Source organism: Grampus griseus, assembly GCF_964374135.1.
Source record: "Grampus griseus genome assembly, chromosome: 14".
In the NCBI taxonomy this organism is placed as follows: domain Eukaryota; kingdom Metazoa; phylum Chordata; class Mammalia; order Artiodactyla; family Delphinidae; genus Grampus; species Grampus griseus.
In genome coordinates, this window is record NC_139008.1 from 35,608,693 (window position 1) to 35,626,520 (window position 17,828).

The following is a 17,828-nucleotide window of genomic DNA, read 5'->3' on the forward strand; positions in this document are numbered from 1 at the left end:
GCTTCTCTTGTTGTAGAGCACAGGACAGGCTCTAGGCGTGCGGGCTTCAGTAGTTGTGGCTCACGGGCTCTAGAGCACAGGCTCAGTAGTTGTGGAGCACGGGCTTAGTTGCTCTGCGGCATGTGGGATCTTCCCGGACCAGGGCTCAAACCCGTGTCCCTTGCATTGGCAGGCGGATTCTTAACCACTGCACCACCAGGGAAGCCCCTGACAGTGTCTTTTGATGCACAAATTAAAAAAATTCTTATGAAGTCCAATTTGTCTATTTTTTCTTTTTTGCCTGTACCTTTGGTGTCATATCCAAAAATTCAGTGCCAAATCCAATGTTGTGAAGCTTTTTCTTTTTTCTTACGAATGAGGCAATTTATTAACCCATCATCGTTTGTTCTAACGCTTCTTGTTGGCAGCTGCCACCTGTCCAGAGATTCCATCCAGATCTCTCTGTCCGTGAGGTGTTAGTTTGAAGCCCCCATCTTGGTCCTTTTCCACCATTTTTAGCCCGTCCAGGGCTTGGAGGACCCGACGGGCCACGCTCTTGGAGCCTCTGCTGAAGTGGCTGGGCATGACACCATGTCTCTGACACACCTCATAGATCTTGGTCATGGAACCAACCCCAGCGCCACCCTGGAGGTACAGGTGCCATGCTGTGGAAGCATCTTGTATGTAGAACCAGTTCTCATCGTAGGGAGAGAGCTCTCTATGCTTGGCCAGCTTGACAGTGTCCACCCATTCAGGGACTTTCAGCTTCCCGGACTTTTTTTTTTTGCAGTACGCGGGCCTCTCACTGCTGTGGCCTCTCCCGCTGCAGAGCACAGGCTCCAGACGCGCAGGCTCAGCGGCCATGGCTCACGGGCCCAGCCGCTCCGCAGCATGTGAGATCTTCCTGGACCGGGGCACGAACCCGTGTCCCCTGCATCGGCAGGCGGACTCTCAACCACTGCGCCACCAGGGAAGCCCTTCCCGGGCTTTTTGAGGAAGGCTGCCAGAGCTCTGACGAACTCCTGCTGGTTCACGTCTTTTACAGTAACTCCAGGCATCGTGCAGCCTCCAAGCTGCCAGCCAGGGGAAAGGTTGTTGTGAAGCTTTTGCCCCATGTTTTCTTCTAAGAATTGTATAGTTTTAGGTCTACAGTTGATTTATATTTGAACCACAATACATAATGTCTGAATGTCCCCGTACTGGAAAGTTATAAGTCAAATACAGTTGATGCAAATAGGGGTTACTGCATACTGTAGAATTAACCAAACAACCAACAGTAAGTAAAGGATGGTAATAAACTTTTAGTAGGACTTCCCTGGTGGTCCAGTGGGTAAGACTCTGTGCTCCCAATGGAGGGGGCCTGGGTTCGATCCTTGGTCAGGGAATTAGATCCCGCACAAATGCTGCAACTAAGAAGTCCACACACCGCAACTAAAGATTCCTCATGCCGCAACTAAGACCCATTGCAACCCAAATAAATAAATATTTTTTAAAAACCCTAACTTTTAGTAACCGTAATTCTAAAAACAATATCTGGTATGGAGGTCCCTCAGAAAATTTAAAATAGAACTACCATATGCTCCAACAATCCCACTTCTGGGTATATATCCAGAAGTATTGAAAGCAGAGTCCAGAAGAGATATTTGCACAGCCATGTTCTTAGAAGCATTACTCACAATAGCCAAGAGGTGGGTGAACCCAAGTAACCGTTGATGGACAAATGAATAAACAAAATGTGGTAAATACATGCAACAGAATATTATCCAGTATTAAGAAGGATGGAAATTCTGCCACATGCTACAGCAGGGATGAGCCTTGAGGACATTACAATGAAATAAGCCAGTCACAAAAAGACAAATGGTGCATGATTCCACTTATACTTGGTATCTAAAGTAGTCAAATTCATAGAAACAGGAAGCAGAATGATGATTACTATGGGTTGGGGAGAAGGGGAAATGGGGAGCTGTTGCTTAATGGCTATAGTTCCAGCTTTGCTTGAAAAAGTTCTGGATATCTGTTGCACAACACTGTGAATGTCTTTAACACTCCTGAACTGTACAGGTAAAAATGTTAGATTTTATATGTTTTTTTGCCACAATTAAAAAAAAGAAAAGCATAAGCGACACCTGCAGTAACTGAACACCACACGAACTCAAGACTGTACTGATGGTGCCTTTTCCAAAGCTGCTGGAATTCCAGAGTCTGAAGAGTATGTGCCATGGGAAAGCTGAACTCCAGTGGCTGCCAGACTGCTTGGAATTCCAAATCCCAGGCCTCAGTCAACCCTACTGCCAGTCTATCTTTAGTTTATGGAGATCAAAGTCGCTCTTAACTCAGTAAGGGCCCCTGAGTGGTCACATTTTACCTGTGAGAACTGAAAAAAAGAACTTGCATTTTGGAGTCCATTCGTGCCCATCGCCAGACTAAGCTTTCAGAGTTACCCTCTGGACAGCCTGCCTAAGTTGAGGCTGTTGTCTGCAGCAGGCTGCGGAAGGCGAATTTTCACAGCAGCGGGACGTTGCGACCAATCATTCGCGTTCCTCAGATCAAAGTCCCCTTTCCAGACACGCCTGAGCAGGTGTTATGTCTGTTCTCAAGCAGAAAGCATATTCTGGAATCACGGAGTCAATTTTCAAAGCGAAGAGAAAGGCTTGTGGAATGCATCGCCCCTGGTTTGTCCAGGGACTAACCAAGCAGCGCCGGTTGGGCAAATTTGCTGTTTAAGAGATTCTCCATGGCCCTTATCTCCTGCCCTTTCAGCTTATCTGTAATTGATTGATTTCCTTCAGGGAGTTTTGCCCCACCGCGCCCAAGGCCTGACTCGCCCTTATAAGGGGACGCTGAAGTCTCCATCCCCGCTCCTACCGAGCCCACATGACCTAAGCAGGGTGGGTGGGATGCGGAGCCTATAGAGTAGGTCCCACGGACAGGGATTTGCATCAGACCTGGGCTCCCCTCCGCTGCCACTATCTGTGTGACCCGTGCCAGCGGCCCTTCTCTCCCTGAGAGTTATTCCCAGTCTCCTAAGTGGAGCTAGTTCACTTCTGCTTTCCCTCCTCCCGGGGAAGGACGTGCCCCGCACACTGGAAAGCCTCCCGAGGTAAATCCCTGGCCACAAAATCACAGCTGTTGCCCCTCGTCCCGCACGCCCGGCGGGATAGCGGGCGGACAACGCGCCGCACGTGACCTCTGGACCCGCGCGGCCAGGCCTTCGGCATCGGGGCGTGGCCTCCAGGGGAGGCCGAGCGGCGATTGGCCTGGGGGCGGGGCCCTCGGCGTGCGCGCGGAGGGAGAGGGGCTGGGGGAGTGGCTCGGTGGACCGGAGCGGGCTGCGATTGGCTTGAGACGCGTAGGGGCGTGGCCGCGAGCGGCGGGCCGTGGGTGGGGCGGGAGGAGGCGGGAGTCGCGGCTGCTCGCGGTGCACCTGAGAGCCGACGCTCGGGTCTTCGAAGCTGCGCCCGCCGCGGTCCCCGCCGCCATGAACCGCTTCAAGGTGTCCAAGTTCCGGCATACGGAAGCTCGGCCGCCCCGCCGCGAGGTGAGCCCGGCTGCCATCGCCCCTTGCCCAGCGGCCACCCCTCCCCCTCCTCTGGCCCAGCGCGGGGACCCTCCCCCCGCCCCGAGCCCGCCTGCCCAGGCGCCCCCCCTTCAGGCCCGGGGCCGTCGTCCGGGCCGTCCGTCGCCGCGCGGTGGTCGGAGCCTGGCGCTCCCGGGACACTCTCTGGCCTCGCCATGAGCCCTGCGGTCCGCTGGCCCGGCCGCCTCGCACCGGGACCACCGAGGCGGCGCAGCCAGCCCAGTGGGGCCAAGGCCTGAAGCCTGCGAGGCTGCCTGCCTTCCCGGCTTCCGGTCGGCCTCGCCCCGAGCCGGGCGGCTCCTCCTCCCTGCCGCCCCGATCGCCCCTGCCCGGGGCTGGGATGTGAGAGACATGCCCCTCTCTGCCCTGGTCTTGGCGAGTCTGGGTGTGTCAGCTGGAGAGGGGGAGCTCCTCGGCCAGAAGCGCGCTCCTCCCTCGGGTTTCCGCTGGCGCTTCCTCTCGCGGCTGGCGTGAGCTCTTCCCCTATTCGGGGTGATGCTGCCAAAGGCTGGGTGGGGCCTGGGAAGCCCGAGCAGGTGGAGCCCAGAGGAAGAGCTGAACCAGGTGGTGGGAGGGCACCTCGGTCCCCTGGAAGCGCAGCAGGCCTGATGAGGGGTGTGCTTCAGAGATGATGCCATCCTTGGTCTGCAGCGAAACATTATTTGTGAGGCCTGTGAGTGTCTTCCAATAATGAAGCCTAGGAACTGACCTCTGGTGACCCCATCAGGGACCATCTCACATGAGGGCAGCCTGGAGCAAAAACCCGGTTTTTATCCTCTGGATCATATTTCCTGGGCACGTCCCATGTGCTGTGTCCAGCTGCTGGAACCACAGCAGTGAACACGACAGCATTTTCCTTCCTCTCTGATGCTTAGTCTCTTGAGGGAGACAGCCAGAAAGCAGACAGGCATGCAAGGGCAATGCAGGTTTTAATAAGTGCACTGAAGAACACACATGAGGGGCTGGGATGAAGATGAAGATGGAGATGGACCTAGAGGTGGGGTTAACCTCAGTAGGATAGTCTGGGAAGGCTGCTGGGAGGAGGTGACATTTAAGCTAAGTCAGGAAGGGTGAGAAGCAGCCAGCCATAGGAAGAATGGGGTGAGAAAGAGCCTGGTGGAAGAAGGAAAGTGGGCCCGGGTGGATGGAGGGCAGTGACAGGGAAGGATGGTGTCAGATGAGTCCATAGTGGGCCTGCAGAGCCCGAGGGCCACAGGAAGAAGTTGGGTTTTACTCTGAGTGCAGTGGGGAGCCATCGAAAGGTTGAAGCGGGTGTGGGGGACTGGTGGTGGAGAGGTTCTCACATTTGCATTAAGACCGTTGCTCTGAGTGCAGTAATGCTTGGAGGGGTCTGGAGTGTACTTGAGGAGCTCTGGGGCTTGTTTCTGGGTGGATCTCAGTCCAACAAGGTAAACAGACAGGCATGGAATTAGGGATTACAGGGAGAGCTTAAAACGGTTTATATGTTAGGGAGATGGGAGAGCAGGTGATGGGTTCTCTTCAAAGATATTTCCTGTCACTATATTTGTACAGTAAACATGAATCAGGAGGGGAGAATAATGCAAGATGGTAATGTTCTACCCGTGGCAGATGAACATTGAACTAGAAACTTGGATGGTGGGGGTGGTTTCCAGGACACTGTGAGTGGGTGGGCTGGGAAATGTGGGTGCTCGATCATCAGGCGGCAGGGATGCTGCGAAGTGCTGAAACCAACAGGAAACATTGGGACCCCGCCGACCTCCGTTTTAGAAAAAGTGTTCCTCTACTCCTCTACGTATGTGGGTGTTAACCTTATTGCCTTTTTATGGGGGTGCATCGTTCACCTGACTATGGGACTTCGTGGAAAGGCCTTTATTTTCCCCTCTCTTAGCTTGAATGTTTTCTCCTGGGGCTTGGAAGAGACCCTGTACTTGGTGGAGGCCTTCAGCAATGCAGCTGAGGAAGTCAAGTCTGTCTTCTACCTTAGGTGCTTACTTCTCCTTTCTCTGCTTCTCTCCCTTTGAACAGAATCAAACCCCTCCACCTCCGACCAACACACACACTGCCCAGTTAGCCTCTTGACTTTGTTCAGCCTAAGCTTCCTTCTGACAGCTTCCTCCCCCTTATTAGAGAACTTATTTAATAAGGAAAATCAACCCCTTAATGACAGGTTATCATTTCAAGGACATTTTGCATTTTCTAAGGGACTGTGTGAGTGGGGACAGGGTTTGATCCTAAGGAATGCATCTCTAATGGTGCAGCTTTAAGGTAGAGTTCCCTGGATTATGCCGTATGCCCTACCCCTTGCTTTAGGCAGAGCCCTGGCCAACACGTTTTTTGTTCTTTATTTTCAGACCTGGATCAGTGACATTCGAGCAGGAACTGTCCCCTCATGTGGGAACCATATCAAAGCCAGCTGCAGCTTAATTGCATTCAACTCTGACCGTCCAGGTAGGGAGGTGAACATGGTTGTGGGAATTCAGACATTGTCACCCTAGGTAGGGTGGGGCCAGAGGCTTGGAGGGGCCTCTCAGGACTCAGAGGTCAGCACCATGAAGGCCTTAGACCCCTGCAAACTGGTCAATGTGCAGTCGGCAGATTGCCTTTGCTTTGGGCATTGCCAGCACACTTTGTATAAACGTGTTGGCTTGGTCTTCAAGAGCTTGGCCTGGAGGGTGGGGAGGGGGCTGTCGCCTTTGTTTCCAGCTATCCTCATATGCAATCCACTCCTCTTCTGGGAGCAGCTGGGGTCAATACAAATGCAAAGCTCCCTGTGTTGGTTGAAACTCTTTTGGTTGTCAGTGATAACTCAGACCTCAAATTGACTTAAGCAAGAAATGGATACCTTTTTGGTTTATAGAACTAAGAATTCCAGAGCCTTCAGGCAGAGCTGTATCTCACTGTATCCTGATCTCTCTCCCTGTTCCTCAGCTCTGCTGCCCTTGGGTGCGGGCTTCTTTCTCAGGTAAAGCTGGGAAGGTGGCAACTGGTAGCCCCAAGCTGACTGCTTATGACCCACAGTGCCTTAAAGAGACAACCTTTTACCCTAGTGTCTTTGCACAGTCGATGTCACGGAAGGCTCTTGTGTGGGGCAGGAACCGAAACCTCTGCCAATCACTCTGTCCCAAACGGTGTGGCCTTACAGTTGGTGGAGGCTCTGGGAAGGTCCAAGGCTGAGCATTTGGGTCTTGTGTGCTCTGGGAGTCCTGGGTAACAGATCCCTATTAGGCCTGAAGTCAGAGTCCCCGTGTTTGTTTGACAGGCGTGCTGGGCATTGTGCCTCTGGAAGGCCAGGGAGAGGACAAGAGACATGTGACCCACCTGGGCTGCCATTCAGGTGAGTGGAGACTGGACCCAGAAAGCCTGGAACTTGCCCTTCCCGACCTGGGGCCAAGGATTCATACTCACCTGGTCCCACAGCCTTGTGGCTGGCTGGATCCCTCCTGTTCTCTTCACTGTGCCTTCTGACAGATGGGGTCCGGATTGGAAGGCTGGTTCCTGGTTGAGAATTCTGCCCTGGGCAGAGAGGAGGGAAGCTGGGTGCTCCAGGTGGTCAGGCTGGAAGGAGGGGGATATGCACCGGCCAGTGCCAGGCTCCAGGCTGATGCTCCCCATCACTGCAGAAGACTCAACCCTATGTGGTTCTTAGCTCTGTGTGTTCACCTGGAGCCCAGCAGATCACCTCTCACCACCAGGCATCCTCTCCAGCCAGGCTGTGCAGGGCGCTCCAAGGAGGGGGCTGGTTGGGCTGCAGGGCCGGAGATGGGCCCTCACAAAGAGAGCTTTTGTCCACCACTACAGCTGCTTCTGGGGGCGCCCAGCAGTCCATCTGGCAGCCTGCCTGCTTTGAGGGAACAGTTTGCTCTCCTTGGGCTACAGCAGCGCTGGCCCAGCTGCCTCCCATTTCCCTGTCCAGCTGCAATGGCCATGGGCCCAGACCCTCTGGACTGCGCTCCTGGCTGCCTGTTGGGCAGCCTTGGGTGAGGGAAGGGGGCTGATCCTTCGTCCCTGGTCTGGGTGTGCAGCTCAGTGTAGCAGTCCTGATGAAGATGGTGGTGGTTAATAAAATGACAGTAGTGAAGACTGATGGAGAGCTCCCCGGGTGCTAAGCTTGTATCTGCGTTTTCTCACCTAATCCTTTTTTAAAATTTGAAACAACTTTATCGAGGTATCATTTACATACTATAAATATTACTTGTTTTAAGTGAAGGATTCGATGACTTTTATTAAAGTTACAGGGTTGCATATCCCACCATCCAGTTTTAGAACATTTGCATTATTCCAGAAAGACCCCTTGTGCCCCTTGGCAGTTAATGCGTTTCTGCCTTGGGCGCTGCAGCCTCAGGCATCCGTTGATCTTTCTGCCTCTGCTGCAGGGGCTGCAAGCTACTGTGTGGCCAGATCTGGCCTGCTGCCTGTCTTTGTAAATAGTTTTATTGGAACACAGCCACGCCTCTTCATTGACTTACCGTCTGTGGCTGCTTTTTCCAACAACTGCAGAGTTAAGGAGACAGACTGTATGTCCCTCGAAGCCTAAAATGTTTCCTATCCCAACCTTCACAGAAAACGTTTGCTGGTTTCTGCTCTACAGACTGGCCTTTTCTGGACGTTTCACATAAATGGATTCACACTATACATAGTCTTTCGAATCTGGTCTGTTACGTTTGGAATGATGTTTTTGCGATCCATCTAATGTTGTAGCACGTAGATGAAGTCTGCTTTCTCATCCATTCTCATCCCTCATTTTTTTTTTGGCTGCGTTGGGTCTTCGTTGCTGCGCATGGGCTTTCTCTAGTTGTGGTGAGTGGGAGCTACTCTTTGTTGTGGTGTGCGGGCTTCTCATTGTGGTGGCTTCTCTTGTTGCAGAGCACAGGCTCTAGGCGCGCGGGCTTCAGGAGTTGTGGCACGCAGGCTCAGTGGTTGTGGCTCACAGGCTCTAGAGCTCAGGCTTATTAGTTGTGGTGCAGGGGCTTAGTTGCTCTGCGGCATGTGAGATCTTCCCAGACCAGGGCTCGAACCTGTGTCCCCTGCATTGGCAGGCGGACTCTTAACCACTGCGCCGCCAGGGAAGCCCCCCGAAGTAGGTTTTTTTTTTTTTTTCCGAAGTAGGTTTTTAAATAACCAGTTTTTCAGCTAAGAAAACTGAGGCTCAAAGAGTTAAAGAATTTAGCAGTGTTGGCATTGCTGCTGGCAGAGCCAGAATCGGAACCCAGGTGTTTTTAGGCACCATGCTGTTTGCTTCTTGATGCTTTTTCCTCATGGGGAAGTGGCCTCAAGTTGGTGTTGTCTGCAAGGTGGTGGGCCCCCTGTTACTGGGGAACCAGGCTTGTGTTGGCAGATCGTAGCCTCACTGTGGCTCCAGCTATCCAGAGCCTCTCCCTGCAGGAGCAGCCTTGCCAGAAAGCTGCTCTGAGGGTAGCTGAGCTCCAGCTCCTCAGAACCTGCTGTCTGGGCACCAGGCACCGGTCTGCCCTCTTAGGTGCTGGTGGGGTGGGGGGAACTGTGGTGGCCTGGGTTCTGGCTGCTGCCCTGACTTCAGGGCACCCTGCCTTCAGGGGCACCTTCTGCCTTTTGGCTCAGGGCCAAGTGGCCCTTTGGTCCAGGGGAGCAGAAGGCTGGGAAGCATCTAGAGAGTGTTGCTGCATGCCTGGGCTGTGGGGTGGTGGCTGGGGGCCTGCTCTGAGTTGGGAAACACCGTGTGTTGTGGTGAAGATGGAGGTTCTGAAGCTGGACTGCCTGCCTGACCCTCAGCCTTGCCCCTTCTTAGCTGTGCAGCTATGGGCAGGTTACTTAACCTCTCTGTCCTCGTGTCCTCTTCCTCCAGTTGGGGATGACACCACAGTGCCATCCTGATGGGTTGTTGTGAGGATTTGGTGAGATAAACACACACGAAGGCCACAAGCCTGCAGGCACAACTGAGCACTCAGATGGGCCACATCACCACTGCTCATTCCCTTGGGGGTGCCAGCGTCTGCACCCAGCCTGGGCCCTGCCCTGTTCCGTGAGGAGCCCGCAGGGTGGGGTGGTAGGGCTTCCGTGGCCAGGAGTCCGGGTTAGGGCTGTCCCAAGGTGTGCCTCTTCCCGTCTGCCCCTTCTCTTCCTTTTTTTTTTTTTTTTTTAAGTTTTTAAAATTTTATTTATTTTTTTTGGCTGCATTGGGTCTTCATTGCTGCACGCAGGCTTTTCTCTAGTTGTGAGTGGGGGCTTCTCTTGTTGCGGAGCACGGTCTCCAGGCACGCAGGCTTCAGTAGTTGTGCCGCATGGGCTTAGTTGCTCCACGGCATGTGGGATCTTCCCAGACCAGGAATTGAACCTGTGTCCCCTGCACTGGCAGGTGAATTCTTAGCCACTGCGCCACCAGGGAAGTCCCCACCCCTTTTCTTCCTTGTCTCCTCTGGCAGGATGCCCAGGGTCAGTCTCTGGCCTGGGAGGAAAGTGTACCTGCTCGGCCCCCCTGGGGAGGCTGGCAGTAGGGATGGTCACTGTGCTCCTTGCTCTGGTGACTTGGGCCTGGCCGTCCTGCTCACATCTCCACTGCCCCCACACCTGAGCCCTGGCCTTGTCTCTGTCCCCCTGAAACCCCCAGTCTCACTTCCCCTCTGGGCTCTGGCTCACTCCAGAGCCCCACCTCACTCTGTGCCCCACCTCCCCTCCCGACCCCCCGGAGGTGAGCAGTTTAGGTTCTTTGGTTGCAAAGAACAGAGACTAACTCCAGCTTGCTTAAGCCAGAAAGGGATTTGGGAGACTCTTGGGGAGCTTCCAGAACTGAAGGAGCAGCTGGACGCACAGGCCTTAGGAGGGTCCTGGCTTGAGAGCTGACAGCTCCCTCCCAGCTGGCTGCTCTCCACCCAGGCCAGTCCCTAAGGCACCCTGTCGCTAGGCTTCCCATTCCTGGTTTAACTCCCTGCAGAGAGAAGCTGGCTGCCTGGGCTTGGGTCAGGTTCACTCCTGTAGGTGGGCCAGCCCTGACTTGTCAAGGGGCAGAGAACTCCTAGGTCAGGCATGTCACTCCAGCCCCCTGCCTACCCGATGTCCTAACCTGTGCCATCCTCCATATTCTCCAGGGCCCACTGTGCCCCCTGCAGGAAGCCTCCTCTGACCCCTGACCTTGGGGACCCCCTGAGTTCACAGCCCGCCTCTTGCTGCATTTGCAGAGAAGTGTGTGTCTCCCTGTGGATGTGATAAGCGTCTGTTAGGGCTGGATGGCCTCCAGTCTGTCCTATATGTGAATCCTGTGGGGGCCGGCGCTTGTATCCATTCACCTGAGCTGGGTTCTGGATTTTGGGCGAATGCAGGTACCTGGTGATCCAAGGAGCTTCCTGCCCATCATCCTGCCAACCTCCCAGTGATGGGCCCTTGACCACCCTGGGATGCAGGACTCTTGGGGATGTGTGTTGCAGGCGGGGGCCTGTAGCATAGGCCTGTGGTCTCTAGAGGTGCCCTCCCCTCGAGGACTTTCAGCCTGCTGCCATGTATGCAGAGAGGTCAGCTCAGAGGCCCTGGGCCGGGGTCCCGGCCTTGGGAGAGGGCACGGTGGGCTGGAACAGGACATTCCGGCGGGCCCACATCTGGCCCATGTCTGGCCCGTGTCAGCTGTTTCTCTCCCTCAGACCTGGTCACGGACTTGGACTTCTCTCCCTTTGATGACTTCCTCCTGGCCACGGCCTCAGCCGACAGGACGGTGAGTGGAGCGGCTGGAAGAGCTATTCCAGGCCTTATGAACCACCAGGGCCCTGCTGGTTTGCAGTCCAGCCCCTCCTGCTAAGTTCCTCAACCCACGCCAGCTCCCGTGTGCTCCCGTGCGCTTACCCTGAGCTGTGGCCATGACCTGCGTTCTGCTGCTCGGCTGCCTGAGGACAGCAGGCCTGTGGTGCTGGGGGAGCAGTGCGCTTGGCTCTCCCCACTCCCACATCTTCCCCTCGGCCCCTAACCACACCTTGTGACCCTGAGCCCGTCCCCTCCCTTCCCCTGGGGTAGAGGGCAGCCGGGGCAAGGCTGGCTGGAGGCAGCGAGGCCCCTCCCAGTCCTGGGCTCACGGACTCGCTCTTTCCTGCAGATGAAACTCTGGCGACTGCCTGCCCCTGGCAGGGCACTGCCCTCAGAGCCTGGGCTGGTGCTGGGCCCTGAGGACGTCCAGGTGGAGGTGCTGCAGTTCCACCCCACCGCAGATGGCGTCCTGGTGAGCGCGGCGGGCAAGACCGTGAAGGTCTGGGATGCCGCCAAGCAGCAGCCCCTCACAGGTATGGGCCACACTCACTGTCCCTCCCTGGGCAGCCCCGTCTGGCAGCACTTTGTTCCTTTATGATTTTGGTAACATGACTTTTAAGACACGTAACAAAGTTTCACATGTATGTGATATATATACATATATATACGGGTGTGTGTATGTGTATGTTTGTATATGTGTGTGTATATATTACATATAATTTTACAAGGCTTGTTACAAACACCCCATCCCTCCCTAAATCCCATAGACATGTGTTTTCATCTCACTTAGCTGTTTTTTCTGCTTTTTCCTCCATATGTCTAAGTAACTTACTTATACTGTTATTTCTTGAATTGTGTGACATTTCAGTTTTGAAAACAAACTACTGATTTCTCCTCTAGGGGATGAGAATTTTGCTGTTTCTACATCCCCTTCCCCCTGGTGCTGCTTCTCTTACTTTCCCAGTGTATATTGTCCTGGTCCATTTGGGCTGCTATAACAAAATCCCACAGACTGGGTGGGTTATAAACAACAGGCATTTATTTCTCACAGTCCTGGAGGCTGGAAGTCTAAGATCAAGGCACCAACAGATTCAGTGTCTGGTGAGGACCTGCTTCCTGATTCACAGATGGCCGTCCTCTGGCTGTGTCCTCACGCGGCAGCAGGGGTGAGGGAGCTCTCTGGGGCCTCTTTTATAAGAGGCCTAATACCTTTCATGGGACTCCACCCTCATGACCTTATGAGCAGCACCCTCGCTGCTGCTGCCCCTTTCCCGGAATTACCCCCAAGCCAGGCTCACCATGGTGATACCCCCACTTCTGGGGCTAGCACCAAGGGCCGACAGTGTAACGGGGTGTCTGAGGGACTCCCTCCTGACTGAGGAGCCGTCTTGTGCCACTTGCCCCCAAAGTGCTGCTGGTGCAGTGGAGGAGACCACCCTAACCTGGTGCAGGCCACCTGGCAGTGTGTCATCAGAGTCACCCCAGCTGTAACTAGCATCTCTCAAGCCCTTCTCGTGTGCCCAGCGCTGTGCTGAGGGCTTCATGTGGGGGGGTGTTGCCGTTCCCTGCTACAGGTGAGGTGAGGTTAAATAACTTGGCCAAGGCCACAGTGCAAGCAGGTGACAGGGCTGGGATTAACCTCGGGGGAGTAGACCTTGTCATAGTAGTTTCCTATTGCTGCAAATAGAATTACCCCGAAACCTGGAGGCTTATAACAGCTGGTAACGTTTATCATCTCATAGTTTCTGAATGTCAGGGATTTGGGAGCAGCTTAGCTGGGTGGCTCTGGCTCAGGGCTCCTCATGAGGTTGGAGTTGAGCTGTCAGCTGGGGCTGCCGTCAATCTGAAGGCTGGACTGGGGTGGAGGGATCCGCTTCCCAAGTGGTTCACTCACACAGTGCTGGCTGTGGGAAGGAGGCCTCGGTTCTCCCCCATGGGCCTCTCTGTGGGCTGCTTGAGTGCCCTCAGTACATGGTAGCTGCTTCCCCTGGTGGACAGTCCAAGAGAGGCATCAAGGAGGAGGCCACGGTGCCATTTACGCCCCAGCTTTGGAAGGCACATGCTCTTTGTTAGAAGTGAGTCTCTGAGTCCTGCTCACACTCAAGAAGAAGGGAATCAGGCCCCACATTTTGAAAGGAGATGTTAGTTTCCTAGGGCTGTCGTAACGGAGTACCACAAGCAAATTTATTGTCTCACGATTCTGGGGACCAGAAGTCCAAAATTAAAGTGTTGGCAGGGTTGGTTCCTTTTGAGCTGTGAGGGAGAATCTGTTCAGGTCCCCTTCTCAGCTTCTGTGGCTTCAGGTGTTTCTTGGGGCATGTCGATGGCCGTCTTCCCTCTGTTCACATCATCTTCTCTCTGTGTATGCATCTTCTCTCTGATTTCCCTTTTCACAAGGACACCGTTCATACTGGATTAGGGTCCATTCTAGCAATATCAGCTGAACTTGATCATCATCTCAGGTCTCCCCAGTGGATCATCTGCAAAGACCCTATTTCCAAATAAAGTCACCTTCATAGGTGCTGAGGATTAGGACTTCAGCATCTTTTTGTGGGGGACACAATTCGGTCTATAACAGGAGGAGTGTCAAAGAATTTGTGGACACATTTTAAAACTGTCACGCTGTGGGGGGAGGGAATGGGGATGGCCCGAGTAGGGGCCCAGGGCGGGTGTGTGTGTGACATGTCCGTGGTCTGTGGGGGTTGGGGGGATGTTGGTGATTGAGCAGAGTGGGGTGGCCCAGGAGCAGGGAGCCTGGGAAGGGAGTGGGAGCGTGGCCTGAGGAGGGCAGGGCTGAAGGAAGCACCCCCCCAACAAAAGCATTCCCCCCCCCAATCTGGGAGGAGCTGCTGCCCTTGCTCCTCTGCCTGAAGCACCCTCGCTGCTGCTGCCCCTTTCCCGGAATTACCCCCAAGCCAGGCCTGCCTGCGCCCGCTTCCCTGATGCCCTCATTGCATGGGACAGGGTTGGGGGGACTCTGGACCCCTCCTGACCTTGGCCGCTTCTCTGCAGAGCTGGCGGCCCACGGGGACCTGGTGCAGGGTGCCACCTGGAGCCGGGACGGAGCCCTGGTGGGCACAACATGTAAGGTAAGGGTGGGCGATGAGACTTGAGTAAGTGCCTGTGGGGGGCCTGAGGCATGCGCAGCTCTGCCAGGGCTGTTGTGTCGCAGAGCCCGTGTCCTGGGCTGTACCTGTCAGACTCGACAGTACTTGTGGGGCAGCAGCAAACTGAGGCCAGGATAGATGTTCACCTTCCTTGTCCTCATGCCTCTGGCTCATACCTGTCTCTTGAAGCCCCCACCCCACTAAAGAAAGACCCACACTGGACCTCTGGGGCTCCCAACACCACTCTCAGCCAGCCTCACCTGGCTGCCTGGCTGCTTTGTCCAAACTTCCTGCCTCTCCGTGAGGGTCGTGTTAGGCAGCGTCCACAGCTGGGCACTGTGCTGGCCCTCCGGCCAGTCAGAAGGCCTCAGGGTCCTCAGTGATGCCAGGTCCTGTGCCCACTGAGTCCTGTGCTAGTGGGGGTGGCCGATGTGGGTCCAGGGATCGTACAGATAAAAGGATAATTGTGACCCAGGCTGTGAAAGAGGGACATGAGGTGCTTTGAGTGGTTGGAGAGGCCAGGGGAGGCTTGGCCTCTGGCAAGGGCTGTGAGGGAAGGGTTCATGGTGCGGGGCAGGGGGAGCGTGCTGGGGGCAGAGAGCAGAGCTGCGTACACAGGGTCGTGCTTGTTACTACAGAAGCAACAGGAAAGCACTGGAGTGTTTTTAAAACCAGAGGTGGGTGGCTGAGGTGTGAGGCGAGCAGATCTGCATTTTGAGCCTCCCCTCCTGCAGTGTGGACAGAGAATTGCAGGCGGGGACGAGGGAGCTGGGGAGGAGAGAGCTGTAGGGTTGGTGGTGGGCTGTGTGTGAGGGGTGGGGGGGCCCGAGGCCGGCTCCTGGGCTACAGGCTGGAGGAGGCCTGCCACCAAGACTGGGCACTCCGCAGGTTGGAGGTGCCAGGGAGGTCTGGGCGGAGGTGTCAGTTGAGTCCGTGCACTTGGCTCTGGCAGTGGTCTGAGCGGAAGGTGGAGGCCTGGGTGGCGTCTGTGTTTATGTGGCACCTGCAGAGGGATGAGAGTGCCCTGAGTGGGAGAGAAGGGTTGAGAGCAGAGGCAGAGGGAGCCTGAGGAAGGACCAGAACCTGCGAGGAGACGGGGGAGCACCTGGTGGGAGGAAGGAAGCCCTGAGAACTAGGCTAGAGGGCGTCCAGGGAACACGGGAAGGGTCTGAGAAGACGTGGCTGACACATACCTGTGGATTTGGGTCGTGAGACCTTCAGGAGCTTGCAGGGTGTCTGCTGCCTGAAGCTACACGTGAAAGAAGGTGGGAGGCGAGGAAGGAGCCTGCAAGGGCTCTTCCAGGAAGCGTGGCTGGGGGGGTGGGGACCAGAGCTGGCTGGGGTGGGGTTGAGGATGCCTCTGAAGAGAAAATGTGGGGCCTGCATACACGGGAGGATCCTATTTCCCACTTTCTCTTCTCTCTGCCTTCTTGGAAGCCCCATTTCCTGGTCTTCATCCACTTTTCCCCCCTGTTTGGTTTATTAAACATTAGGCTCCAGACATTGGCCTGAGCTCTGGGGGTCGAGAGGTAAATCAGACGGGGCTACTGTCCCCTTAGATCCCTAAGGAGCCGTGCTCGAGGGCAAGGCGGTCACATGGTTCCCTTGCTCGGGCAAAAGGATGGTGACACAGCTTCCCAGGGACAGTGAGGTCGGGGCTGCCCTTACTGAGGAGGGGACAGGTGTCCCAGGCAGAGGGACCAGCCTAGACAGAGTCCTGTGTTTGGGCTGTGACCTCCCCCTCCACTGAGAAACCCCCTCTGTGCTGCCTCCACAGCGTGTGTGTGTGTGTGTGTGTGTGTGTGTGAGAGAGAGAGAGAGAGAGAGAGAGAGAGGGACAGAATGAGACAGGATGGGAGCGAGGAGGAAGCTGGAAGGGAATTGTCATGGGAGGTGTTTTGATCACCCAAGCATAGTAGTTTATGCTTGTTTTACAAATTTTGGAGAGCAGTGAAAAAGTAAAGAAGCAAAAAAAAAAAAAAAAAAAAAGTCACCTGTAACCCTTCCACCCAGGGACAGGGCCTGTCACCATTTTGAAATCTTTCTCTCTATGCTTTTTCTATACGTGTAGGAATCATACTCTCCATGTTAGTTTTTTGTTCCACATAATAAACATTTTCTCTAATTCATCAAAAATTTAATAAATGTCATGGGAAATATTTAATCATATAGATTCACAGTTTTCTCAGTGGACCTCCTACTCTCAGAAGCGTGGATTACTTCCAGTTTATGTCACTGTTATAAGCTGTAACGTTTGAATTATCTGTATATAGGGTTTTTCTCTGCCTTCTCTGTGAGTTTCTTAGCCTAGAGTAGGGGCAAACTTTTTCTGTGAAGGGCCAGATAGTAGATGCTTTGGGTTTTGCAGGCCAGGCTGTCTCTGTCAGTGCACCTTGTAGCAGAGCAGCAGCCATGGGCAGTACATACATGAGGAGCGTAGCTGTGTCCCAGTAAAACTGCATTGGTAGAGCCAGGTCTCAGGCTGGATGTGGCCTGTGGGCCTTAGAGCTTGCCCACCCCCACCTAGATTCCTATGAGGGGTGTTGCTGACTGCAGGCTGTGAAGATTCTTAAGGTGGTTGATACATTTTAGCCAGCGGCTTTCCAGAGGAGGCGGCCCTGGGGCTGTTCTGTGAACGCCTTGGGCTCCAACTTGGGCTTTGCGGGGAGTCATGTGTCCGTGGGTGTGCAGTCAGCCCTCTGAGCCTGGAGGTTGAACAGAGCAGGGCTGCCCATCCCACATGTGAGTCCTCGAGGAAGTGTGCGGAAAGCCCCAGCCCCTGAGGGAGGGCCCTGCTCTTCCTCCTCCTCACATTCCAGTGGGTGCCTGAGGTGGTCAGAGCTGCAGTGTGTGGCCGCGGGCAGCTTGACAGAAGGGCAGCAGGAAGGGGCCTTGGTTTCCATGGTGATGGAGCAGTCCTGTGCAGACAGGTGATGTTCTGAGCAGGGACTGGCCTCAGCAATGGCCCACACATCATCCTGCCTGGGCCACGGCCCTGGATGGGGAGGAAGGCAGCTTCTGTAGAGCTTGCCCGGGCTGCCCGCCAGCACCCCACCCTGCCCGCAGGTACTGTGGCCTGGACGGCCCTTCACTCGAGAGCTGCAACCCATGAGGCCAGTCTAGCCTGTGGCCTCCGCCCTGCGTCCACTCGGCTCCAGGCCCCCAGCCCAGCCCCAGGCAGGGTGTCTAGGGAGCAGGTGTCTGGGGGCTGGACGTGGGTCGTTTCCTGTGGAGCAGCCAGAGGTGCCGGTGCTCCCCAGAGCTCCCGGCCCAGCTGGGCCTGATATGAACCGGACCCCCCAGAGTGGTCGGAACCCCCAGTGTGGTTGAGTCTGGCTTTGACGAGGCTGCGGAGGGATCGATTAGGAGGCAGGCACTCTCCCGGGGGGTCCTGTCTCCCAGGGGTCCTGCTGTGTTCAGAGGCAGCCAGCTGAGGGGTGTGGCCGGGAGCAGGGTAGGGCCAGCTGAGGCCGAGCCGG

At 55.1% G+C, this 17,828-nt stretch overlaps 1 protein-coding gene and 1 pseudogene across 2 annotated transcripts in view; one reads left to right on the forward strand and one right to left on the reverse strand.

Moving 5' to 3' along the window:
- Nucleotides 1–367: 367 nt before the first annotated feature.
- LOC309832542 lies at nucleotides 368–1,037 on the reverse strand (annotated as a pseudogene). Its single transcript has 2 exons — nucleotides 966–1,037; nucleotides 368–753 (listed from the first exon to the last, which is right to left on the reverse strand). The product of its transcript is annotated as an uncharacterized misc_RNA (transcript).
- Nucleotides 1,038–3,417: 2,380 nt separating this feature from the next.
- The window catches only part of LOC309832422 (coronin-7), a 57,380-nt gene continuing 42,969 nt past the window's right edge, over nucleotides 3,418–17,828 (forward strand). The window contains exons 1-6 of the mRNA XM_082670179.1: nucleotides 3,418–3,517; nucleotides 5,890–5,986; nucleotides 6,798–6,872; nucleotides 11,146–11,216; nucleotides 11,592–11,775; nucleotides 14,255–14,331. Coding sequence (XP_082526305.1) covers nucleotides 3,458–3,517; nucleotides 5,890–5,986; nucleotides 6,798–6,872; nucleotides 11,146–11,216; nucleotides 11,592–11,775; nucleotides 14,255–14,331 — 564 coding nt within the window. The 5' untranslated portion in view covers nucleotides 3,418–3,457. The remainder of the gene's footprint in view (nucleotides 3,518–5,889; nucleotides 5,987–6,797; nucleotides 6,873–11,145; nucleotides 11,217–11,591; nucleotides 11,776–14,254; nucleotides 14,332–17,828) is intronic.